The following is a 27,189-nucleotide window of genomic DNA, read 5'->3' as shown; positions in this document are numbered from 1 at the left end:
GTTTTAACAGACAAAGACTTCTTTCCTTTGCCCTGAGCTAAAGCTCTCAAAAAATGATGTCACTCTTTTTCATAGACGGCCCCATGGGACATCACTGGGGGGGGGGGGGGGTCATCTCTCAGCTTGGCAGGGCCAGGATTTGGAATACCTAAACTGATCAACAGCCACGTCAGCTCTCACTCACGCCTGTGCAGAAGTGCAATGAAAATATGAATATGGGAAGTCAGCGTTACTCATTTATCTGATATGAAAGTCTTCTCATTGTGTGTTCCGGTGCTCTGGGGATAAACAGTGTATCATTTTTTTTTTTATATTAAATAAACTCTGTAAAATCCAGACTAATATCTCTGTCGTAGGGAGTCAGTGATAAAGTATAATTCAAAAGTCGTTCAGGCTGAGGACTGCTTCTGTTCATCCAGGTATACCTCATTTGTTATTGCTGTGCCCCAAACTGCCATTAATTCAGCATCACGCAGCATCACTCCTCACTAAATGATCATAATTAAGTCAAGGAAGTGAAAACGCTTCCTTGACTTAATCATTAATACATAATGTGATGCAATTAATTATTTTTAAATAATTAAATTGAGCAATGAGGAAATGGCCACGTTTGAGCATTCAGTTGGTCTCTTGTTGCTGTGATCATTTTAGATATTGAAAATGGTGGTGGTGGGGGGGGGGGGGTCATCTTTTATCCAACCCACTGGCATTCAGTTAGCAGTTTACAACACAAATCACTTCTGAAATGAACTTTATTTGTTAATCTGACAACACTATGAAACTGAATTTAACACAGGTGGTCTCCATAAGGATCAGAATTCATGAAAAATAAGTTAACATGAAATATAGAAACAGACAGATTACAAAATACAGACTCAAATCGTTACTGAAGCGTTGCTTATATCAAACATTACTTTGAAGAAAACTGCAACTCCCTGGAAAATTGTTCTTGAGAACTAATAAATAAACTAATAAATGCTTGGTATGGCTCAGGGAACCATAATAAGAGGGTGAAACTATCATGAAAGCATAGCTCCCTCCGAGGTAAGATGCTTGTGTCCTCTGAGTGTTAGCAATTTATGTATTTATACTGTACTTTATTTTGAAATTATCATGTCAGGTTGTGACGTTAAATGTGGGTTTCATGTGTAGCTGCATTAATTCAATAAAAAAGCATGAATAAAACATTGATTTACAACAAACTAATTCATTAATTGGGGGACAGCAAAATAAAGACATTTTCCAGACACACTTAAACCACTTCTCATTTCTCCTGCTCTCAACTCTCTCTCTTTCTTCATGTTTCTAACCGTTTCTATGCAAAACTGGGTCACAGACTACAGATGTGCTAAAAGCATCGAGTCTGGGAAGAGGAGCTTCTCTAAATAAAACACAATACGATCAGCCGTCTCCGGGGTTGCCCCATCCTACCTCCATCACCCTAACAGAGATGGAGGGATGGGAAGGAGGAGATCGAGAAGCAAGAGCTTCATTTTGAATGTTTTTAATACCTTCTCTCAGTAGCCGACGACACAGGCCTAAAATTCATCTTCACTCATTCACAATTAGGTGCAATTTAGAGTCGTCTATTCATCCACATTGCAATGGTTCTGCACTATAGGAGGAAACAGGAGCTGAGAGAACCCATGCAGACACAATGAGAGCATGCATGTTGATGATGTGATGCAACTTGGAGCTCAATAAGAACAGCATTATACGTTTTACATGTCTATTGTTGTGTTTAATGATGTTTCGTAGATGCTTTACTGCGTTGTTGTTGTTTTTCATCTCCTTTGTGAATCCAATAACTTTCTTTGTATCCTGTATGTGTCACTGGTCGTGGCAGCTTTACTTAGAATCAGGAGCACAAACCTCAAAGGACGAGGCCTAACTTTGGTGATACTTTTCCTCTAGCACCACTATGAGGTTAATATTTGCATTGCAGTGAAATATTTAGCTCTGCCAAGGAGGTTATGTTTTTGACATCGTCTGTCTGTCATTAACAGGATTACGGAAAAAACTGCTGGATGGATCTAGATTTTTTTGTGTTTTTTTAAAGGTCTAACTTAGACCCCATCAAATTTTGAGAGTGATCCAGGTAGAAAAAATCCATATTTTCCTATTTACTTATAGTGGAGGCTTTAAAAAAAACAACCTTGTAAAATATGCATTTAATTCACTCACCACCAATCACTGCCGTAAAGGGGTCCGGTATGCACTATCATGCAAAAAGTCTTCTGGATCTGATCCAGAATGAGGTCAGGAAAAAACATAAACATTTTAACATTAAAACCCCATTTATGGATTCAAAAATCAATTCACTTTTACTTTTCATGGTTGGTGTATGAAGATACCAAGAACAATTTAGAACCTTTTGATCCTCATGTTCAGTCTAACAAACCTATAAATATGTAGTCGAGCTGAGAAACAGGACAACGCATTTATTCCTGAAATCATTCCATATGGAAATGAACTGGTGTAATCCAATTACACAACTAAAACAACGCCCTGAAAACAAACTGGGACTATGTGTAACACGATCAGAGACTGACCCCCCCCCCCCCCCCCCAGGCAGTCAAAAAGACTCAGAGCCCGTTAAGTTACTGCTCTTGTACATATTTGACCTGAAAAAAACAGCGGTGTTTAAACAATCGTGTTTCACAGTCACGGTTCGTATTTACAAGTCTGTAACAGAAAGTCGAGAACAGTCGAATGCTGAAATAGATCTTTACTTCAGGCTTCTTCTGGCATTAGATATCTATTTTAATCCCATTGACGCAGTAGACCCAGGCTACTAACAGGGATTAGATTAGATTAACCTCTGGAGTTCATAGATGAGAGCAGCGAAGCGGTCAGACAGGACACACCAGGTCAGGACAGAGAACACCAAAGACGTCCTGCCGAGGCTTCAGCGGAACCAACACCTGACCGAGACCAACGCTTGGACTTTGTCTTCAGCTTCCTGACATCGAGGCAGGATTATTATGATGGAGTCCGTGTCCCAGACGGTGAATCCCACTGCAGCCTTCAGCAGAGCGATGCTCCCACGGAGAGCCCTGAGGGTAAACCTAAAAGGAGCCTCGTCGCATTTTGTCGGGAGCTCGATTGCAATCCTGTCTTCCTTTGGGCTCTCCATCTTAGCTATGAACTCTGGGAAGCACATGCACGAGTCCAGAGACAAACTGAAGTCGCTGTGATTGGACACGTCTTCATGCTAACCTTTGTAAAGAATAGGTAAAACAAGTATTTTAGTTTCATATGGATGGATATGCCTCGTGTCTCTGGAGAGAAGTGTGACGTCATGGCAACGCGCTTTCTAAGCGCCAGTCTGGACAAAAAGCCTGGGGACTCGGAGGATGACAAGTTGAAATTCCATACTCGTCAGCATTTTCAAAATACTGGCGCTAAAGACAATGAAACACAAGGAATCATTTCAAGTGTCTGCTGCTGTGGGGTCTGGGGGGGGGCATATTTAAATGTCAAAAAACAATGAAAGCTAAAGTTGCAATAAATCTGCTTTATTTAAAGACGGAAAAAGAATCCTTGTTCTTTTATCAAAATCTGTTCCAAACATGAAACTTTAACAAAGAGCTCATTTATTTCCTGTACGTCCGTCCTGCCGTCCTCAGAGGGCGTCGAGGCTCTTCAACCGCCGCTCGGCAAAGAAACGGTGCGTCTGGCGAACCGGCTTCTGGCCGGTACCTCCAGCCGACGCACTGAAGTAGGACAGCATGGATTTATTCCTCTGCCGCTGCGCCGCCCTTTCCCCGTCTTCCTCGTCGTCATCCCTGAGGACAGATTTTTATACTTGGTTCATCATGAAGTTAAAACGATTTGCGCGGACATTAAGCGTATCCTGGATATCAAATTAACTGTTGTTTTCACACACAAACACAAACGTGTTTTTCTTTTAAGTGTCTTGTTTATTCTAACCAGCCTCTCTCTCTTTTAGATTCAGTCTTAAAGGCTTATCCTACTGCATGTTCCGGCCTCGGGGTTATGCTCAGTTGATGCCAAGAGAATTTGGCCCCTCTCCACACACACAGTGCTGCGTGATTCAGCATGGCCCCCCCCTCTGGATCAAATGTTTATCGGTACATTGGGCCACTCTATCTGGGATGACACATGACCGATCTTTGTGTGTTATAACCCTGCTTCACAACGGTGCAATTTAGCACAGTATGTGGCTGATTTTAATGGGATAACCCCGAAGAATCTGGGCTTATCCTGCTTGAGAGCAACGCCGGGAAACCCTATGCTAACATCAAGCTTAGCCCACTATGGGATGTGCGTGTACAGTGTCAGAGGTTAATTTGTTTGGGAGTTTTTGACCCATTAATCTCAGTTTCACTTTAGCAGGGGAACAGCTTTTGTCTGGGACAATGGGCAGTCCCACCTTTTGGCTCAGATTATCTGGTTATGCAAGAGTTTTACAGATTCAGCCCTAAAGCTCCCAAACTGCTCGCATGTATCAAACATGATATAAAAGGATTTACAATTATAATTACATCAGCGATTTCCCACCAGGATTAAAAAGAACAGAAAACAAATATGCACTATCATGATCCCGAATTAGGTCAGAAAAACATTTATGGATTCAAAAATCAGTAAAAATAAAAATAAAATCAACTCTGATTCACTTTAACTTTTCATGGTTTGTGTATGAAGATACCAAGAACAATTCAGAACCTTTTGGTGATGATCCAGATCACCATGTGGACGGTGTAAATCCAAACAGGAGGGGAATGAGCTGCTCGGCGGAGGTCTGCGATCTCAGAGTGCTTTTCTAGTTATTTACTGTGACCAGCCATATTTGGATTTGCAAATGAGGCATAATGACGTCGCAAAAACTTGAGTTCTGACCTGACTGTTCTGAAATCCTTCACATCAGCAGGAGTTACACTTAAGAGGAGAGAAAAATCTTGGCTCTTTACCAGTGGACGGTCACAGCCTTGCTGTCCATCAAGGTTTGGGCAGTGCTCCAACTAAATCGAACAAACTGGGGGTAACCAAACACGGGGTCCAGGCACTTTAGGAGCCACTCTTTTGTCTTGGGGTCTAAAAATGAAAGAGGAAATGTCACTATCAGTGAATTTAAGCATTGGTCTTACTGAGAAAATATTCATCAAGAACCAAACGGTTCAGAAAAGCTGATTTTACTGAATACTTTTCAAGAGTGCACGTCACACACAGGTACCATCATGGGAGCCAGAAATAGCTGCTGGGCCCGTTACCGTTCGGATATCCGGAGCCATAGACTGAATCCACCTCTTCCAAGTCCTCAGCGAAGGTCCAGCTCTTTACAACACGATCTCTGGCCACCTTAAAAACATTCAAATCTCTCAATATGTGGATAATGGCATTTTCAGAAGCAGCCGAAAACAAATATTCTGTTAGCATGCCTGGGTCTGTCTGGTTTCAAACCGGTTTCTGCTCAGTCTTAATTTACCCAAAGCTGCTTGCTAACTTTGATATAAAATCTTAATGCGAAATACATTGGTTGCATGCAGGTACACACACAATAACAGTTTTTCTGCACATGCACTCATGGAATCAAATAAACTCAGTAGAGATTAAAAACAAATTATATAAAGAATAATAATTTAAAAAAAGAGTTAAGCATTTATTTGTGGCGCTTTCGAGCTCCTGAACTGATGACATTAACCCACTTCTTCATCTGCCATTAGAGGGAACTTCACAGGCGCCTGGGGGGGAGGGGGGGGGGGGGGGTGTAATAACATGGTCTAACAAATGAATGGTAATAATCAGGAATGGTTATTAGCGTTAGGAAAGACAAGAATGGAGCTGGGCGCTAACCTTGGCACAGATACTGGCTGCACTGACGACGGGGAAGAGCGAGTCGGCCTTCGGCCTCACAGTCACCGTGATACCAGGAAACAGCTTTGAAAGTTTGTCCTCATATTTGTCTGCTGGGCCAACTGTGTCTACAAATACCTGCAAGAAAAAAAATACATACCAATTATGAAATGAAAGAGCAAGAAGAAAGCAATAAAGTTAAAAAAAAAATAATCAGCACAATTTAAAGTATGATGCATAAAAACCCGACTGGAGTCTGAGCAGCTCCAGCAGTAAAACATTTGACTGAAAAAAACAGGCTGATTATTTCACTCTGTCACTTAATGAATAATTATAATGCACAGTACGTGCTATTCACATGGGCTGAGACAGTACAGCAAGTGTTCTTAATTTCTTCTTATTGTTCCATCGTCTTCACTGAAACCAAAATGTTTCCAGTGACCGACGTAGCACCTTTTGAAAAAACTAGCCTCCCCACGTTGAAACCAATTCGCCATTGATTTTGTAAATCTTTTCGGTGTGTGTCTTTATACCTCTGTCAGCTGTACTCCACTGTCCAAGGCATATTGTACGAGGCCAATTGCTGTGTCGTGCGAAAGTGAATTCAGGTTGTATTTTGCCCTGAGTAAAGAAGAAAAGTTGTATTCAATGCGGGAATATAAAACACATAAAAAAATAAAAACACACACCAGATGACAGCGCAGAAGTACCTCTGTAACATGCTGGTAGATATGGTGTTTGGGGAAAGAATTTGCAGAGCCCAGCCAATGTAACTTTTGGCCTCATCCAGCTTTTCAAAAAGATTCTCTCGTTCTGCCTCCGTTAGCGTCTTGGAATCTGAGTGAGACACAGTACGGGAGGGGGGAACAGTTTGTTATTAAAATGTAAGAAGATATCACAGATTGATTTATGAAACACTGTCAAAGGAGATTTCTATTGAATTACATACTCATTTTATGTTTGCTGCTTTATCAGGTTTACCTGCCACTTTCAAGCCTTTCAAATCCTCGTTTTTAGAAACTGGACAGAAACATATTCCATAAACCATCGGCCCTGGATGACAAAAACATAACATACAATGCAGTGAGTGCTAAAAAAAATGACATTAAATCAAAAAGCAGAAGAACGAATTGATATTAAGGAAATATTATTTATCTCTCCAGAGAGCAGCCTACCCAGAACAGGCCCCCTGCCCGCCTCGTCAATGCCCAAACAGCAGTCCTCAGTCCGGCATAGATCAGGGATCAGCGAGGCCACTCGGCAGCTCGCAGAGTTGTCCGATTCAAAGTGGCTGAGGTCCATGACGCAGACGAACTGAGCATAAATGGAATAATTATCTTATCGTGCTCACGTATAATTCACTGACTACTTTGCAAGCGTGAGCTGAAGGCTGCAGGATTTTTATTATCTGTCTCTTTTATAAAGCAAGGAAACAATTATGCACCTTTAATTTTAATGCATTGCAGTCTTACCTAATAGACAGTAAAAATATATATTCCCAACTTTGTGGTGCGTTTCTTGTATCGTGCAGATTTGGCGCTCTGGTAGTGACGTCACCGATTTCTTCTTCTTCGTCGTCCCATTTGTTGTGCTTTACCGCCACCTGTTGGACTGGAGCGGCACTTGGAAATTCACGTGACCTTCACGTGAGGAAAACAAAAACAAAACTGATAAAATGATGGGACGCTCGCTAAAATGTGAATTTAAAAAAATGATAATTTGATGCCAATAACATTTTCTAAAAACCTTGTGACAAGTTAAAAGAAAAGTGTGATCAAAGCCCTCAAAAACATACTTGGAAATGTACAATAATAAGACTGGAGTATAAGATAAAGAGGAAATGCTAAGAAAATGAATGTTATTGCAGTGGCTCAGTCGATGCTTCCTTTCAGACCGTGCAGTTCATACATGTACAGGTTTCCAGAAAACCTGGATTAATTTTTCCTTTTTACATGCTCAGATTAGTTGTCTGGAGCCCTGGCATCATTCTTGCACAGAAGAGATTTGTATTTTATTTTGTTTTATGCATGCCAGCATGCGGTTCTGTCCATGCAGGTTCTCCTGCTTCACCTGACCACCAAAAACACACTGTAGGTGCGAATGTGAATGTGGCTGTTTGTCTTTCTATGTGGCCTTGTGATGAACCGGTGGCTTGTCCAGGTAGTTCCCTCCACCCCTGCCAAGTTAGCTGGGAGAGTTTCCAGCCCCTGCGACCTTACACAGAATAAGCGGTTGTGGATGGATGGATGGATTCAGAGAAGTCATTTACATAAGGTTGACTTAAATGTTTGCGTTGAACACTGCCAGCCCATTTCTCTGATAATTCCTGCTTTTCCTGATGTATTTAATTTTAGATTCAACTTCCTGATGTATTAATTTATTTACTTACTTACTCATTTACCTATTTTTTGCAGAAGATCCTAAGGATGAAATTCACACGACTATTTCGGACAGCCAGGTGAAGGTGAAGGTAGGGAGCCAGTCTAAGGCGGAGAGGAGAGTGCAGAGTGAAAGGAAAGCCATGTACAAACATTCAAGTGTACTCTGGCTACCGAGCTGAATTTGGCCTTGCCTCTGGCTCTTTGCACCCACCCTTCTCTCTCTCCTTCGTCCCTCTCCATCGCTGAAAGACCCTCTTTGTTTTTCTCAGTAACACACAGTCCTCAGCCGATTAAATGTGGGGGAATTAGTAGTCAATTTTAGCCTACCACAAACACAAACAGCTTAGGGTGGTGGGGCACCGATTGTGTCGTTATTACAGTTCACACGTCAGCGGCATGTTTTCAATTCATTTCTGAAAACCTCTCTCCCCACTTGCTAAACGTGTTCCATATCAGCCATCGTAAAATAAGGCTCTCACGCAGGATCCTTTTTTTATAAATAAACTGATTTAATAGATGGCAACAGTAATATTTCAACATGACTTTTCTTGTATGGAAGCAAAATACTCAAGTGAATGTATAATAAGAAGCACTTTAAAAAAAAAAACTATTCAGAATTATACAAAATGGAAGAAGCAAAGGTTTGACACACGATGCATTATTACTCACATAAAAAAAAAATAACTACAAGGTAAGAGAGTCAGTATAAAACAGTAAAGTACGCGTCACGCAATAAAGGTGACGCCTGTGGTAATGACCGTTATTCACATTTCTGAAGAGGAAGAGGGCTAACTGTGTAAAATGTAGAACAACCTGCAAAAACATTCTTTTGCCCTACATGCAAGTGCAGCACGGCCATGCATACGATCCTAATCCTTAAGCAGGACCCAAAGCTGACCAATTATCTGAAGAGATTTGGGTGAGACTTTGCACTTATAGATGTTAACTCTGTTATTCAATAAATGAGACGTGAATCAGCAAAGTGTACCAACGACCGACTGAGAAAGAAAAACTTTAATGGAGGATTCGTGTTTTGACTTTCTGAATACCGTTTATATCGTTTTGGCACCCAGAGTCACATTTCTCCTTTGCTATTGGCACTAAATGATTCGTTTTTTTGAGGTAAGACTGTCCAAGGCTGATGATGAGCTGAAATAAATCTCTAAGAGCTCTCTTTCCCTCGCTTTTTCCTATTTTGTTTCCCATTAAAAGCTTAATCCTTCAGTTCAGTGAAGTCAACGTATACGGAAGGGACAACGATAACGGAGGTGCACTATCTACAGAGAAATAAAAATAAAAAAAAGGCTGCTATATAAACCAACCTCAGCAAACATCTCGCTGAAACAAAACATGCTTTTTCCCAAAGCAGTGGTGCAGATGAATTAGTGTAAATCTGGATGCATCGGTCCCAATGAAGTTGCATCCTAAGATAGCGACAATGACAACTTGCTACTCATATGAAAATATCACAACAACATCGAAAACATCTGCTTTAGTTCGGTTAATAAAGTCTGATTACATCAGTCTGTCCCCGTCTTCTCTGGGTCAATCGGAGTCGCTCATCAATGACGCATCTGTTCGCTCTCAGCACAACACGCTTTCTGTACACCGCGACATAGAACTTTATGATGGCACACATTTGTTAAGGTTTTATTCATGTCTGACTCTTTTTCTAGGATTCACACGTCAAAATGTGTGAGTCTGTGGCTGTTATTTTAAACTGTATAAGGCTTCATCGATATATCTTGCATTATATAGGCTAAAAAAAAAGTACAAACTTCTATCTTGACATCAATATGGCACACACACACACACACACACACACACATGCTGACATTTTTTTTACACACCCACAGACACAATGATCCACTCACACACTTCCCATGTTTCCCTCTGCTCAGCTGGTCTCCCTCAAGGTCTTGTGAGTGTGGTGTAAACAGGCTGCTCCCAGTGTGTGGGGCTGTGAGAGGGGGCCACGCTGGAGGGGTCTCCTATGGTCGTGTACAGAGGCCTCTGTGTAGGGCCCATGTAGGAGAAGGCTGAGTACAACCCAGGGGCTTGGCTGGAGTGGGCATAGTAGGCCCCGGGGGACTGGTGCTCTCCGTACTCAAACTGAGCCCTAGAGGCCAGCGAGGGGAACGCGGTGCCGTAATGGGGGAGGCTGAGCGGGGTGTAGGTGACATGGGCGCCTGAGGAGGGAGAGGAAGAAGCCTCTGCGTAGTGGCTGGCGGACGCGGACTCGCTCTTGATCTGGGCTTTGGAGGGGTCGGAGGAGGACGGCGAGGCCTGCGGCTGCTGCTGTTTGGAGAGCCAGGCGGAGTGGCCGCTGGCGGCGGCCAGGGCATAGGCGTACGAAGAGGCTGAAGATCCGGGGGCCGAGGCCCCAGCCGCACTCTGCGGGTGACCGTTCGGGGGGAGGTACTGGTCAAACTCATTCACGTCGAACGGCTCTATGTTGGACATGACCTCGTGGCTGATCTCTCCGATGTCCATGGTGCCAAAGTCGATGTGGGGTTTACTGCTCGAGGGCGGGCCACTGGATGCCCCTTCTGCCCCCACCCCGAGGGCTCCTCGGGAGCCCCCTGATACTCCAGCCGCTCCTCCTGCTGGCCCCTCCCTCTTGGCATCAGACAGTTTACCCGACTGGAGCTCTGTCTTCGGGGTGGTAGGGGGAGTTGGTGGGCTGTGACCCTGACCTGGAAGAGAGAGGGAAATGATCAGGTGAACGTCGGCATCGTTCAATCGTGTTCTATTCCGTTCCTTTCCTTCGCCTGTGTGCCACCTACCAGCAGGGTGGTGGTGGTGGTGGTGGTGATGGTGGTGGAGGTCACCCAAGGGCGACCCAGCCCCACTGCCGTGGTCCAGATGGAGGGTTTTGTAATGCGACTGGGAGTGACTGGCCTCGCCTTCCCCCTGACTATCTGACTCACTGGCAGTGGCCAGTTTGCCGTTTTTGCGTCGGCGGGGCTGGTACTTGTATTCCGGGTAGTCCTTCTTGTGCTGCTTCCTCAGCCGCTCCGCCTCCTCGATGAATGGCCTCTTGTCGCTCTCGTTTAGTAACCTGTGGGGATAAAAAAAAAAAAAAAAAAAGAGAGAGAAAAGGGAGGGATTTAGTGTCAGCTGAGGTCTAAGGACAAGTTTAAAAGAATGCTCTTAATGTGTGTCAAAAATATATTATCACATTTAAACCTGCGTGCGTGTCATGGATTAATGAGGGAAAGGGAAATTAGAACTCGCCATTTACACTTTTTATATCAAAATACAAAACAAAAACCCAGACTAAGCACAAGTTGATGTGTTTTACTCATTTCCAAAACGAAAGGTCACGTTGTGGGCGCGTATCTGTTGGAATTCTACGTTTGTATTTTACGCAAACTACACACAGAAAATATCCTGATGCTGGATATGGATGAAACCAGAACACGAACCTCCACAGCTTGCCCAGCGTCTTGCTGAGCTCCGCGTTGTGCAGGTGTGGGTACTGATCGGCCAGCTTCCTCCTGGCCGCCTGCGCCCACACCATGAAGGCGTTCATGGGCCTCTTTACGTGGGGCTTTGTCTTGTTTCCGTTGTTTACGCGCACCGGCATCGGCACAAGCGTCCAGTCGTATCCGTCCAGCACCTGGCTGACCGCCTCCCTGATACCGATCGGGAATCGATCGTCTTCTTCCTCTGACTTGACTCCGGACCTGCCTCCATCGTCCCCGCTGCCGTCCCCGACGCAGAGCGCAGTGAGCTGCGGCGGCGGCGGCGCGGTCAGCGGGGAGTTCCGGCTGGGTGGCGCACCGGGTTGACTTGGTGACAGTGAGTGGCCGTCGTCTGAGCCTCCGGGACTCAGCTCTGCCTCGGACAGGCTGTGCTCCTCGCCGGACATTTTATTTTTTACTTTAAAGTTATGATAAAAACAAAAGTCAAGCTCAATTTTTGTTTCAGAGAGAGAGAGAGAGTCCGAACTATTGGCTGTCTGGAGTCCGACGATCCCAGTTACTGCTGACTTCTCTGGGGAAAAGCCATTCTGCTGCGTAAAAGTGTCCAAGTCCAAAAAGTGTGGAAATCCGTTTACGCAAAAGGTTTTAAACCTAAAAAAAAATCAAATCAAATGTAAGTGAACATTCAGCAATAAGAAGTGCATGCATCCAGACGAAATTATTTTATTGCAATTAAATAAAGTAAACTAAAATGTGAGCGTCTGGCCTAAGAATCATCATAATTATACTTTACCGGGACAAAGAGCAGCAAACAGAAATAAAACAGGGCTGTGATATTTGATATAAACGCTATTTATCGTCCCATTAGATTAAAATGCAGGAACACATAAATTCAAACTTTTTTTTTCTATTATAGAAATTCAGTTATATATTTAAAAAAAAGAAAAATGGCACCATTTACCAGTTCAGCTGTCCAGTGGTTCGACATGGGAGTGCGTGAGGCTGGCTGTGGAGCCGATGAATGGCTGCTCTGTGTGGGGACGCCGGAGCTTAAAGAGCGCCTTGTGAGGAGGACGGGGAGGGCGGGGGGAGAAAAAAAAAAAGTGATTGAAAGTGGAAAACATTCCCAGAGAGGCGGCATTCCACCGCACATGTAGCCCCTCCCCCTTCAGCGTCAGGCCCCGCTCCCGATTGGCCTTCTAATTAACCCAGCTGCTCTTTGATTGGGCAGGAGGAACGCACTGTTAATGCCCCGTCCGACCCAAGAGGTGAGTTTTTTTTTTTTACATCGGAATAGTTTAAAAGGCTTACAGTGCGTCCATTTAGAGGCCGGAGAAGGCCAGCTTTGTTGGACGTGTCGACATGTTACATGAAACAAATAAACAATCCCGGAGGAGAGTTATTGCCTCGTATTTATGATCACCTTTCCTCAAAGAAAGAGGGAGGGAAAGAGAGAGAGAATTGCTACTGAAATGTATAATTCAGCTTGATGATGATGATACACAAAAAACATTTACAATTTCAAGTTTAAATCGTTGTGTCGCTGTAAAATGATCACGGACAAACCCCAGAGACACAAATCAGGATGCTAAATTGTTATTATTATCATAAGTCAGCAGTAAATACAGTAAACTATGAAGAAAATGTAATTCTGAATAGATATAGTCTTTCAAACTAGAGACGGGCGAATTTAAATCGGATTTTTTTTTAAATAAATGTAAGTAAATAAATATCAAAGACTGTAAAGAGTGAGGACAGTGTGGAGTTATATGAAGCCACTTTATTATGAATGGTTGAATATATTCCTTTGTATTGCTTGTTTATGGTCTGTAACAAACAAAGTCAATACAATCTATGTTTTAAAAAAAAACATTGATGATAGTCAAGTTGTTGTTTTACTGCAAACATACAAACGAAAACAAACAAACACGGAGAGACAAGCAAACAGATGACGGTAAAAAAAACTCCTCGGTGGAGAGTATTATAAGGGAGCAAATGACTTCCTCAAAAATAATCAAAAACACATTCCATGATTTAAAATGTTTCGTCACAATGACGCTTCCGTGACCAATAGTTTAGCGGCGTGATTTCCTGGTAAAAGATTTCCCCCCCAAAAATGTGACGCTTCAACGGGCTGTTTCGTTTTTTGTTGAACCCACCATTGGGATAAAGCGGTTAAGTTTCAAGCTTGCTTTTACCTCTTATCTGAAATATGTAAAGTATATGGAATTATTGACGGAAATGTTCAGGCTGTTGAGATATATTCACTTGAATTAAAAAAAAAAAAAAAGACAAATATTAAAGCGACGAGGACAGACTGACCAATCAATCCTTATCAATCGATTTAATAACAGAATGTCGCCGTGAAAAGGCTGCTGTTACACTTTAATGTTGTTAAAGCGTGGCCTGATGGGAAGAAAATCGACTTCTACAGCATCGCTCTCTCTCTCACACGCACACACACACTCACACACACTCGCACACACACACAATGAATGCAACAATAGCCCCTGTGTGTCTTCTGCCTCTCATGTTGGGCCCGACTCTCCGTTTTCTCTCCCTCTCCTCTTTCTTTGCTCTCTTTGTCTTCATCCCAGGTGAATTGTAGCCATGTGATCAAACGCCCAAGCCTCTATCCATTAACCCAATGAAAAAAAAAAAATGGGGAACAAAAAGCAGTTTTGTGCTGCAGCAAACATGGAAAAAAAAAATTGATAACAGAGAGCGATGTGTGCGTCTTTCTCCCCTTCATGCCCGAGCGTAAAGACACAAGTCCCGCACAGACAGAAAACACTCCGCCGCAGACGGGGCGCCCCGCACGGATCCACGCATCTGGTTCTCCCGCACCGAGATCTTTTCTACGTCTGGATTTAGGCCTCGGGAGGTGCTGATGGTAGGGGAGCTGTGTTTATGGGATGAAGGGGGCTGCTGCTGGTGGTGCTTAGCGAGGGGGGGTGAGGGGGGTGGTGGGGGGGGGGGGGGGCACCCTCACGTCTCACCCCACCGGGCCCGGCGGGGTGAGTGTTTTTGTCTGTCCTGCGTGCTGCTGGTTGTTTGGCAGGAACATGCTTAGGAAATTGCTCTTGGTTGCTTCTGTCTGCAGGGAGCTGCGGTTTTACGCAGAGTGTTTCAGTTAGTTTAGCTCGATGCGCAAAGCCCCCCCCCCAGGGAATCTGTCAGACAGAGCAAGGTGTTATTTCCTCTCTGGAAAAGAAAAGTCCACCACAACGTTTAGTAATTTATATTTTGACTGATGTCATCAGTATCAAGTTCAATAAAAAGAACAATCATAGCAGTTATAATTACTATCGCCCGTTGGATGAGGTCATTCCGTTTAATAATTGGATCAAACACATTTTTTTTTTATCTTGCATGGTGCGCTTTAAATTCATCTTTTACTGTATATGAAAAGTTTCACTGAAAATTAGTTTTTACGGTTTAGCGGCGAAAATGTTGATTCGAAACGAAAGAAAACTCGAGGGAAAAAAAGATTTGTAAATTTGGGGTTAAAAATATTGTTTGGGGAAAAGAAATCGAGACATATTTGATCATATCTTGTAAAAATAATTTGTTGTCCAGCATTTTCTTTTCTTCTGCGTTCATTATTACTTGTGCTCACAGTTTTAAATGATTAAGAGATTGTTAATTAGACAATTTGTTCAAGCGACCATATAAAAAAATCAGGTTAGGTTATTTTATATAAAGTAACTTATTTGGTAATATCTATGTTATTTATACATTTTAGTTGTAAACCTTGACTTAGGCTTACTAGTGAAATAAACTGAAGACAGAGCAAAGCGTCGTGGCCTTTGAAATATCACTTAAAGGGGGTGTCCGATGTTTAGAACAGGCCTTCTCATTACTCATTAAATGTTATTTTCAATTCTATAATATTTCTCAGAACGAATGAAATGCATAGAACGAAGCGAACGTTTAGGAGGTCTATATATCGTGTACTTTTGTTTTGTGTGCGTCTCAACAGGCCTCGAAATGTTCGTTACACTGAGTGAGAGAATCTATTGGATGCCTGTATAGTAAAGTAAATACTGCTCCAGTTTAAACCTATAGCGATTTATTTTCTCAAGGTTAACCTTCGTGTCTCCGAATCTCAGGGAGAATTTTTTTGGTTTCAAAATTATTTGAATTTAAACTATTTTATATTTGCCTCCTTTTTAGAAGTTTAGTGAAGACAGTTTTAGTATATTTCAATATATATATATATATAACTGGTCAGTGTGAGGTAAAATAAATCAAACTGAGTAATGCGGGATAATGCAGTGTAGAGAAGCAAAGCACGCGCAAAAATGATGGCGAGCTATATAAATTAATAAGAAGAGCGCCCTGACAGTCCATCAGTTTATTTAATTAAAATGATTGGCTATAATTTTATCACCTAAATAGCATAGTTTTATTTGGGTTATGCGGAAATAAACAAACAAATAAATAAATGAAAATAACAGTCAAAGCTTTTAAAGCATGCAGCAAACTGTTTATATTAGATTTAAAAGGTGACATTTTACATGGCTGATATCTCAGAGCTCTGCTTCTTTTTATAAAACGATGAGCCAACTTGCTTTAACAACTGGAGCAACTCGTGGATGTCCCACCTGTCTCCCAATCGTCACGTTATTCAAGGGAACTGCATGTATGACATGAGAAAATATTCTTGTTTGTTTTTCCACGTAATTTAAAGCTGCAATGCATTTTCAGACATTTCTGACCCTTTTTGTCTTCATCCTGAAGCTCGGGGAAAGCGGAGACTTGTTAGAAAATAGAACTCACATGGTCCCATCCCTCTGCTAACTTGCCATGTGACCATGCAGTAATGGGCTGCTCTATGCTACACAGACCACAAGGTCACAAGAGCCTGTTTGCTGCAGGATCCTGCAGGATCAGTTGGGAGGACATGCACAATCTCATGATCAGCAGAGAGGTCAGAGGGCATGGGCATCAAGGGAACGGTCAACGAGTCAGCCTTCAGGTGCAATGGGTGCTGACTCGTGGGCAGCCTTCTTCCACTTGTAAATTGTACATCAATGTCTGAAGAGTAATTTGGAATAGATTACTACAGACAGGAAAGGCAGAACGATCACTGGACTTTGTCCCAAATACTTGAGCAATTCTGAGGGGAAATTCCTGATATCTGACGATGAATGGAAAGAAAGAGTTAAGCAGAAAAAAAACAAAAAACAGACACGCAGACCGTTTCAGAGAGAGCTGTAAGGGGGCTGCAGATAAGGGAAGCATGTACTGCGGTCAAGCATTCACGTGCTAGGTCACATTCTGCATTAAACTGATGTATAATTAGTGGAAAGTATTCAATCCCATGCCAATGGGCATTTGGGGCCTGAAATGAATGGCGCCTTTTGTTCTGACTGATAACAAATTTGACAAAGCGGTCTGAAATGCAATGTCAGGAAGCGAACAGAAGCTTGTTTTTTCCATCTCAGGATCCTCACGCAGGTTGAACATGTCTACTTAAAATATGTTTTTTTTTTCTGTCGATCTCTTGCTTTTGGCTTCCTTTGCATTTTCACCCTGCTTAATTCATGAACAAAATATAGGAAACATCTGAAGTATTCTCACGTGGGTCCGAATATGAAAGATGTGGCTTGTGATAACATAGATCATGAGCAAATATTTTAGCAACAAGTGGCTAATGCACTTATTTAATTTAGTAATTATGTTGGAAGTAACGGAGCAAAAACGACCAAAGAAGCCACTGCAGGTGTTTTCTGAATTTATCTATCACGCAGCCTTTCTGTTGATGACGCAGCGACACGCCATCCATAGGGATGAGTGAAAAATGATTCTCTCTCCGACCACTGCCTCTCCTTTCTTTGCCCATTTTCACCCTCTAAATTAGTGCAGCTGCACCACACTTAAATGGGTCCCACTCTTTTTTTTCCTTCTCTGGGAGTGTATGTAACCGAGCATGAATCCGCTCTTTGTGCTCCATCTGCAGAGTTTCCCTCCTCTATGGTTTCTTGCCTTCTTCGTCTCCTTTATATTTGGGAGAGAGGGGGCTTCGGTTGTGATGGTGGCAGCACTGGTGAGGTGGTGGCGGTGGTAGTGATGGTGGTGGAGGCAGCAGTGAAGAGGGGATGGGGGGGGGGGGGGGGGTAACTTGTTGGACCACATTCCTGTGCAGCTGTGGAGGCTGGTGCAGGATGGGGGGCGGAGGGCAGAGCAGGATCATCATTGCATTGCAGGGCATCATGAATGGCCTATTGTTCGGGGTTTTGCTGCGTCCGCATCTCTTTGTGACAAACTTCCAGCCTGAAAGAGAAATGGAGGAATTGAAAATGAACAACTGAGAGATATATTTATTATTATTATTATTTAAATTTAAAAAGTCTTTTCAGGTTCTGATGATGATGAATATATTTATTAGATAGAATGTTAGAGTACAAGTACAGTCACACAGTAGCATGTATTACAGTACAAGTACAGTCACACAGTAGCATGTATTACAGTACAAGTACAGTCAAACAGTAGCATGTATTACAGTACAAATAACGTCAAACATCCTGTCTAAGAGGAGCATTTCAAAAAAGCCCTTGCGGGCTTGTTTCCGTTGAAAGTCCTTCGTACATAAAGGACTTGATGAAATAATAAAGCAACTGTGGGTGAGAGATCCTTGAACAACGGTTAAAAAAATAGGGCTCATAGTTGTGCGTCGGTCTCGGATTCGGACGGATGCTGAAACTTGATGGTGGTCATGGTAATGAGGAAAATAGGGGTGTTGGCGACATGGACAATGGCGGCATTCACATTGTGGCTCGATGACAATTCTGCCCCTCGGTGCATCACGTGCATCACGTTGTTTAGTCACACATTTGTGTCGGTTGTTAGCAACGTTTAAAATTCCTCCCTCCTGCAATGTCACATAGACAAAATCAGCAGTTACAAATAGTTCCTCAGCTAATCGTACAAATATGCTTCCACTGATACTGTTTTTCTGACAGATTTAATACGCGTACAACATTTATAGGACCATGTTGGGTGTTATTCTGACATTTACTTATGATACTGAGTTACTATCTCTGTCTTATAAATTAGAATAAACTGCATTTCTTTACCTTGTACTTGTACTTGTACATGTGTAATGACGGTCAAGCTGAACCTAAAGAGGAGATTTTGACCAAATGAAGCAGATGTCAGTATCCGTTAAGGCAAATAAACATTAACTGTGGATCTGCGGACGATATTTACATCTAATGTTAGATTTTAAATCATATACCTATAGCCTGCAGCCAATGATATATATTTTTATTATGTATTAATCTCATGTTTTTGTTTTATGTGCTTTTTAAGTCAGATTTCTTTTTTCGTTTAGATTGTCAAATGTTGTATTTTTCTGTTTTTAGTCTAAAATCATGGACGTCAACTTAAATAAGCAAAGTGGTAGGTTTTGAAGTTTATGTAGTTGGAACCACAGAATTTAGAATTATTTCTACTTCTGAATCAAACTTGGTCTTCTGGTGGAATACAAATATTCATATTGGCTGATCAATGAAGACATGATCTCATCAGTCTGGACACTTAGTTTCTAAACAAACTTCCTTTTGCTAGCTTATTGTGGTCAATATGAGGTCTTTGGTAGAAAACATAATCAGAACAATAAGTTAAATTGGTTTGCGTGAATTGTCTAATGCTGTTGAGTATTTGTATTTTTTTGCACTGTATACATTAGCATCTTTAAACTTTTTTTTCCTCATTTTGTGGGTTGCACATGAATGTTTTCTCCTCTGCTTGTTTAATTCTATTTCACATTTTCTCTCCTTCCTGTGGAATACTCTGTAAAATCTGCTTTTAAAAAATTAATCAGGCAAATGATTAAATGCTCCTCTGTTCTTAAAATAATGGTAATGAAAAAAAAAAAGTTTTTGGGAGAATAAGAAAAAGATGGAAACCCAGATGTTACACATCTTATCTGGTATGCTGTAATACTTCTCAGGCATAAACTGATGTTAGACCACAAATAAAGTGACATTTCTACATGAAAACAATAGCAGCCTTGTCTTGATTTTCACAACGACACTTAAATTGCATTATTGATAATAACTAATAATCCAATATAAATTTTATTAGATCATTTTAATAGATCGAGAAGGAGTGACAGAGAGAAAGTATAGTTCAGACTTCACAATCTGAACTTCTTTTCAGAACATTTAATTAGTCTACGTGAACGAAAGAGGCAGAGAGCCTGAGGGGCCCGAGGAAAAGACGTCTACATGAAAGAGTCTGTTGTTTTCCAAACAGACGACTTAAAAGCCAACGCGGCAGAAAGATGGATGGATATTTGGGAGCAGATAATAAGAAATATGGTGATTTGCGACAGCCCAATTTTGATTTATTTTTGTTGGTTTGTGACCCAGTTTGTCACAGAGAAGATTCCTGGACATACATTTAGACCATCTACAAGGAAAGAGGTCTGTCTGTTAGCAACATAGCTCACAAAAGTTACAGATGGATCTTGATGAAACGTTCAGGAAATGTCGGGAATGTTACCAGGAATAGATGAATACATTTTGTGACGATCCAGAAGAGATCCTGGATTCTGGATCACTTTTACAGTTTAATTAACATTGCCATCTGTCAGGAACGCTGAAGATGGGATGGAGTCAAGATGCAGAGGCACAGACTGACAGAGGGGCAACAGAAGAGTTGATTAAAAAAAAAAAAATGCTCAGTACACGGAAAGGCAGTCCAAACTTGCAAAGGTATCCAAATCAGCAGGCAAAAGGTAGACTGTAAGGTACAACGAACTGGGAGAGGCCCGAACACAGAGGGAGGGATAAGAAGGCAGGGTGACGAAGGGAATGAGGAGCAGGTGTGACAATCAGAGCAGGTGTGACAACGGGAGGGCAAGAGGTCAGACACAGAACACAGGAAGTAAAGCAACACATAAAGGCGGGGCATGGAAGCATAAAATACAAGGAGAAAAAACACAAACATTACACAGTCAATGGAGCTTCAGAATATGTTCCCCAGTATTTCGGTTGATTATTGTCCGATGTTTATGGATTTTGACACAGTCATGTAGGGTGGGGGCCTCTGTCTCACCACCGAATTTCTTCTGGATCGGATTTGGATTGCGAATACTGTCGCAATACACAAAAAAATAAAATCCAGATTTTCCCATTTACTTATAATGGAGGCATATTCTTGTAAAATATGCATTCAATTCACTCATCAAAAATCACAGTCATTAAGGGACGCACTGTCGTGTGAAATGTCTTCTGGATCTGATCTGGAATTAAATCAGGAACAAATATAAAACTCCATTTATGGATTAAAAACAAGTTAGAAATACATTTTTACTTTGGAAACCCCATTTAGGGATTCAGAAATCTGTTAAAAAATACGCATCAACTCCGATTCACTTTTACTTTTCATTGTTGGTGTATAAAGATACCAAGAACAATTTAAAACCTCTTGATGATGATCCAGATCATTTTTTGTGTTTTTACAGAGGCTGAATAAATAAAGATTTTGGGGGGTTGTTTACCTTTTTTTTTGAAAGCAAACAAAAAATGATAGGGAATTAGGGGAGAAAAGAGATATTTCAGACAGACAGACAGACAGACAGAAGTATGTTTGCCCCGTGGTGCTTCCCAGCCTGGCTCAGCCAGGCCTCCTCTGCTGGGCTGAGCTATGCACAATGCTCCTCTGTCCCCCCCCCCCCAAGCAAACTGCTTCACAGCTCCACATCACACAACAGCTCATTATTAACCCCCCCCCCCCCCCCCCCCCCCCCGGTCACAGCTCCCAGTACCGAAATACTGTCCCCTGCTGAGCACACACACTGTCACTGGCTCCGGTCGCACAGCCCGAGGCCACAAACAGCCAGTGAAGCCCAAGAGGCCACAGAGATATACAGGGTGTCACATACATGAAAGCGCACGGGCACACTCACCGACTTAACCTAGAGGAGGATGAACACACGCCACCTTATTAGGCCAGATCCCAGTCTGCCATTATCAGCCTCAAAGGAGGTCACAGAGGTCACCCAGCTGCTGTCCCACCATGGATGCTGATGACAGGTCCAGTTCATTAGCCAGCATCAGAAACCCACTCCAGAGACAAGGATGGGGGGGTGACAGCAGGCGAATAGGTAGACGGAACGCAGGGGGAAGTGGCCCGTTGGAGCAAACAGGAGAAGACATGTAACCAATTTAAGGATAGGCTGATTAGATGATAGTAGAGAGGGATGATGGATGAGTTTCACTCACCTTGTCTTGTGAGGATTGTAAACATGTGAGACTTAAGAGGGTTCAAATGAGCAGCAGGGGGGAAATAGAGGATGCATCATGTTAATGAGGAACAGTGGCTCAGAGGTTAGTACTGGGTCGACCCAGCTGTGAATGTTGCTGACCTACTCTCAGTCCAAATAGGGATTTGATAGAAACGGAGCTTTTGATTTACATTGTGATGTAGTTGCACCAGTGTAAATGCAAATGATCTTTAAAAGTTTTAGGTCACCTTTCACTTTCGTCAACATTGCAAAATAGGTATATTTTAATAGTGCTGTTAAAATCATGAACAATAACAGTAGTCCCCCCCACCCCACCCCACCCCACCCAAAAAAGGACAAAAAACAAAAACCCAGGCATGGAAGACTCGCATAGTTTCAAAACCACGCACGCTTGGCTAAAGATCTAAATCATAATCTGGATCTGGTGGAGGTATGCACTTTAAAATAGAAACTGTTAAATAACTGTTGGGAGCCAGAAGAGATATGATTATCAATCAATCGGGAAAGATAAGCAAGTTCAGGACAAAAAATATTAACAGGACTTGGTATGGCAAATGTTTTGGCTTTCTGTGAAGACACGAGGGAAATCATTCTGTAACAGAGAAAAGGAGGTGAAAAACAAAAGATTACCTTGTGACCCCTTGGAGAGATTTTGAACCCCAGGTGAGAGATTTACTTCCATTACCCAGGTAAGATATTTTTTTTCATGGCCATCGACCAGAGAAAAAGAAAAGAAGACTTCATGAGACTGACATAATTTTAATGTCAGTTACATTTCAAAAATCCTGATTCTGATGGTTGCAGAAGTTAGAATGCAAAATGCCAGCAAACTCTCATCGAGCGCTTCATTGTGATCGATTATAGCGTTTGAACAATTTCCTGACTGTAGTGTTACTGTTCAACCACATGGGGGCGCTTCTACTACAGTCAGACTTCACCCTGTTCTTTTAGGTTTTGGGTTCCCTCCTGTGAAAATGTTTCACTTTGACGTTCTTCCTTCTTCAGCGGTTTCTCTGCAGGGAAAAGGTGTCGTCAAAAAAGATGTGAATGATCCTCTCGTGCAGAAAGATTATTACGACTACCTTACGAGTAAGACAATCTGAAACAGAGATGTAACGGAGACAGTGTAAGTTTTAACAGTATATAATGTTGTTTATTAGTTGCTTTATTCATACAAAATAACACACAACTGCAAAGTATTTGACTCTTGATAAAAGTGGAATAAAGTGCTTTTTTTATGTGTACTTATTGAATAACTGTATGAATACTGTGTCATGGTTTAGATTAAAATAATCTGAGCCTGTTGTCTATCACGAGGAAAATAAAAACCCTAAATTTGGAGAGAGAGAAAAATAAAACACCTATTTATCCGAGGTGGGAAGTATCAGAGCTAAGGTAGGAAGAGAGGAGGACAACATACTGAAAAAACTTTGTTTCATGGAGAGAGAATAAGCACGCTGAAGTTGAGCATTTGCATCATGTTCCCATTTAACCTAAATAAAATGTTTGTCTGTATATGATGAACTACCATTTTAAAATGAAAACAAAAGCACATCATATTTACACAGAAAACAAGAACAAAATGTTTGACTTGACCTGATCCTCTCATATTAAATAAGACGAGACGATTCATGTCAATCATCCCAAACATTTTTAGAGAAATTCCCAGTCATCATTTTTAGAAATAGAGCTGAACGTGAATTGAAAATCAGCCAAAACTGAAACCACAGTTTCTTCCATCAGATTCATCGTTTAAAATCTGACTTCCATCTTTCATTTTTTTTTTTTCAGCAGTTCAATAATTTGCTTGGATGCACACAGACAAAAAAAAAAAAAAAAAGAGGAAGCGAGTGCAATGGCAGCCGTTACCATTGATCACACCCCTGACTCTTTGCTGATGTACAAAGGTTGCGCGGGCTGAAGTCTGTCCAGACTGAGCTGACTCCCCGAGTCCAGGACACACAGCATCTCCACCTTCTTCTCCTCCACAAATGTTTCTGTGAGACTCGAGCGGATGTCGTCTCTCATCTTGACGTCTCTGTCACGCCTTGTATTCGGGGTTACTTCTTCCTCTTTGCCACTTTCCTCATCCTCGTCATCCCCACAGCACAGAGCGACCTCGTTCTCGTAGCAGAAGGCGCTCGGGGAGCGAGTTCCGAATAGGCGACTGGCTGCCCTCAAGGCAAACGGCGAAGGCGACCGGGAGTAGCTCGAGCTGGAGGACGAGGACTGCCTAACGCCATCGGTCATCTGGCTCAGTTCCCTGGCACTGCAGTGAGGTGTCGCTGGCACTTCATAGGTCTTGTGGAAGCGGGAATAGTCCACGTGGTAGCGGTCACTCTTCTCAAAGACCACAGGCTCAAAGCGGTGACCCCACAGGATCTCCCGGGCCAAATACGAGCTACGGGCCTGAGTGGTCATAGCCGTGGCCTCCACCATTCCCTCCAGGATGACCACAATCTCAAAGTCCTCCTTCTGCAGGTCGGCGCATCTTAAGTTATACAGTGGACTATGCTTGTTGATCTCATGGACGACCACGAGCGGTGAGACCAGAAAAAGCCGATCCAGCCCATCGTCGTATCCAATGTCAATGTCCGTTTGCTCCAAAGGGAGGTACTCGCCCTCCGCCGTGACGTGTGGTTTAATGAACTGAGCACGCACATGTGCTTCCACGATGTGGCTTTTGCGCATGTTCCCCAGGCGCCACATGAGGCACAACTTACCGTCTCTCAGGGCGATGACGGCATGGTGCGAAAACAGCAAAGTCTGTGCCCGCTTCTTGGGCCGCACCATCTTTGCCATCATGGTGCCAATCATAAAGGAGTCGATGATGCAGCCCGCGATGGACTGCACAACCACAGTAACCACAGCAACCGGACACTCTTCAGTAACACACCGAAAACCATATCCAATAGTGGTCTGGGTCTCTATGGAAAAGAGGAACGCCCCAATGAATCCCTGGATGTGCAGAATGCATGGCCGCCAATCGTCTTTCCCTTTTACTCCACTGCTTTGGGGGTCGCCTTCCTCCACAGGAGGGTAAAGGTCAAAGTCTCCATGAGCAAGCGCCACCCCCCAGAAGATCAAGCCAAACAGCAGCCAGGACAGAAGGAAGGTGGTGGTGAAGATTAGCAGCAGGTAACGCCAGCGTATGTCCACACAGGTGGTGAAAATGTCAGCCAAGTATCGCCGTGGCTTGTCCTCCATGTTGTTGAACACGATGTTGCACTGGCCGTTCTTCTTGACAAAGCGGCTGCGCAGTCGGCCGGCGTCCACGCCCAGGCCCAGACGGCATGAGGGCGAGGAGCGGCAGGTGTTGTGGACAATGGGCTCATTCGTCACTCTCAAAGTCTTGGGCCCTCTTCCCTCCTCACTTCCTGGACACTCTCCTCCTCCGTCTTCGCCCTGCGTGCAGGACCCAGCGAGTGTCTGCTGAGCCAGAGGGCTGTGGCCATTGTAAAGGCCGGAGATCTTCAGAGCATCATCATCTGTGGAAACGATGCTGTATCTGGAAGAACAGGGTGGAGGAAATTCGTTCAGAGGAACGGGTGAATATTCCCAAGATAATAAATTGTGTCTGTGTAAAACAGGGGATTTAATAATTAGTAAACAAATGGGTTATTGTTCAAAAAGCCAAAGGTTAAATGTTCAATTCAGGTTCTAACTAAAGAAAAGGGGTGTTACTTTGTTTATATGGGTTTATAACCTTGCTGTCTGAAATACATTGCTGTTTATTTATTATTATTTGCTGCAGAACCCAGCCACTGGAGTGCTCAAGCCGCTAACAGTGCTGGTCCCAAGCGTCGATAAATGGGAGCGTTGCATCAGGAATGCCATCCTGACCTTTTCCAGATCATTAATGTGGTAGGAAAAAACCCCGAAACTCGTTCATTCATCTTCTTGAAAATAAAACGATCGCAATTGTCTCTCCTTTAGAGTGGAATGAGACTCAAACTTCTCCTTCATCCTTTCTCACCTGTTGACGCGCACCGTTCCCATGGCGCCGGTGATCATCAGACTATGTCTGCGAGGGCAGGCAGTTCCAACCATTAAAATTCTGTTGCTGGATTGAGAGGGTTGCACAGGTTCTATCTTGATTTTGACATCAGCGCTGCCTTTTCATGATTCATTTTCCTGTAAACACAAGGAACAGAGAAGATATTTACTCGTCACAATGGTGAAGCATATATTCTAAGGCAAAACATCAAAATTTACAATACATGATTGTTTTTGACTCTCTCTCTCAACCCAGCCGGTCCAGACAGATGGCCGTCTACCAGGTTCTGTTCAAGGTTTCTGCCTGTTAAAGGGAAGTTTTTCCTTGCCTCCGTTGCCAAAGTGCTTGCTCTTGTGGGTCAAGTTGGGTTCTGTCTTTCCCTGCAAATCCTGTAAAATGCCTTGAGATGACTTTCTGTTGTGATCTGGTGCAATAAAAAAAATAAAATTGAATTGAATTGAATTGAAAAATCATTTTAATTTAGACAAATCCTGCACTCCTTAAAAATAATCAAGACTAGGCTTCTATGAATTCATATTTGTCATATTTGTTCATAAAGTAAAGCCCTGAATCAGAAGCTGCAGCAGGAACAACCAAAACCACCGAGCAGAACCTAAACAGTCCTGCAGATGAGCATGTCCACAAATAGAGTCTCTCAACCAGATGCATAAAAATCAGAACAATCTGAAGTCTCTCCCTGCAGATTTAGGCCCTTTCCTTGTGTACAGTACCAGACTGCTGTGTGTGATGAAAGCTTATTGATTAGGTCCTTGCCAGTGGTTAGCCTTAGGGACCTTCAAGCCAACCAGCGTTGGAAAACCAGACAATCAGTGGAAGGACAAAGGTCTAAAAAAGAGTTGATTCGCTGGTAATCCACTGCTAGAGGAACAATTGATCCGCTGTTTGGCCTGTTGACAAGGTTTGAGGGTGATGTCACTCGGTTTATTACGTCAGCAAGCTGGAAACCAGGAGAACCCAAAAGCTCAGGGTTGCGTAACAGATTCCGAATGCGCGCGATGCGAAGGGACTTTACTGTGTTATTATGTTCTATCGCATTGGCTGGCAATAAAATGTACACAACAGGACTGCACTAAGCGAAGGCGGTACGGATCGCCTCTGGCAGCTGCAGTTTAAAAGCCTTTGTTTGATATTGCAGAGTCAATAATAAGCACTAAGGCACGTAATCACACATGATGTGCAGAATTCAAATGTTTTTTTTGCTATCATGTGTCTCATGTAATGTGAGCTGGGTGATACACTTGAGTATGAAGCTTAAAGCCCCCCCCCCCCCCCCCCCCCTGTTAC

The 27,189-nt window shown here is 42.8% G+C and overlaps 3 protein-coding genes across 3 annotated transcripts; all 3 read right to left on the bottom strand.

Annotated features, from left to right (window-relative positions):
• Window positions 1-3,518: 3,518 nt before the first annotated feature.
• rnaseh2a (ribonuclease H2, subunit A) lies at window positions 3,519-7,119 on the bottom strand. Its single transcript, XM_068751314.1, has 8 exons — window positions 6,993-7,119; window positions 6,799-6,870; window positions 6,528-6,654; window positions 6,351-6,438; window positions 5,818-5,955; window positions 5,235-5,322; window positions 4,935-5,058; window positions 3,519-3,788 (listed from the first exon to the last, which is right to left on the bottom strand). The coding sequence occupies exons 1-8, from the start codon at window positions 7,117-7,119 to the stop codon at window positions 3,626-3,628; spliced, it is 927 nt and encodes a 308-aa protein (XP_068607415.1). The 3' UTR covers window positions 3,519-3,625.
• Window positions 7,120-10,109: 2,990 nt separating this feature from the next.
• On the bottom strand, window positions 10,110-12,072 carry LOC137906814 (transcription factor Sox-10-like). The gene is made up of 3 exons (XM_068751104.1): window positions 11,627-12,072; window positions 10,985-11,259; window positions 10,110-10,894 (listed from the first exon to the last, which is right to left on the bottom strand). Exons 1-3 carry the CDS (start codon window positions 12,070-12,072, stop codon window positions 10,110-10,112), a joined length of 1,506 nt encoding a protein of 501 aa, XP_068607205.1.
• An 11,690-nt stretch (window positions 12,073-23,762) lies between these two features.
• LOC137907110 (ATP-sensitive inward rectifier potassium channel 12-like) lies at window positions 23,763-25,937 on the bottom strand. Its single transcript, XM_068751420.1, has 2 exons — window positions 25,864-25,937; window positions 23,763-25,395 (listed from the first exon to the last, which is right to left on the bottom strand). The coding sequence occupies exons 1-2, from the start codon at window positions 25,935-25,937 to the stop codon at window positions 23,763-23,765; spliced, it is 1,707 nt and encodes a 568-aa protein (XP_068607521.1).
• Window positions 25,938-27,189: the final 1,252 nt, after the last annotated feature.

Source organism: Brachionichthys hirsutus, chromosome 17 (assembly GCF_040956055.1).
Source record: "Brachionichthys hirsutus isolate HB-005 chromosome 17, CSIRO-AGI_Bhir_v1, whole genome shotgun sequence".
NCBI classification, from domain to species: domain Eukaryota; kingdom Metazoa; phylum Chordata; class Actinopteri; order Lophiiformes; family Brachionichthyidae; genus Brachionichthys; species Brachionichthys hirsutus.
Note: the sequence above shows the minus strand (reverse complement) of the source record. Positions and strands in the feature narration are given on the sequence as shown.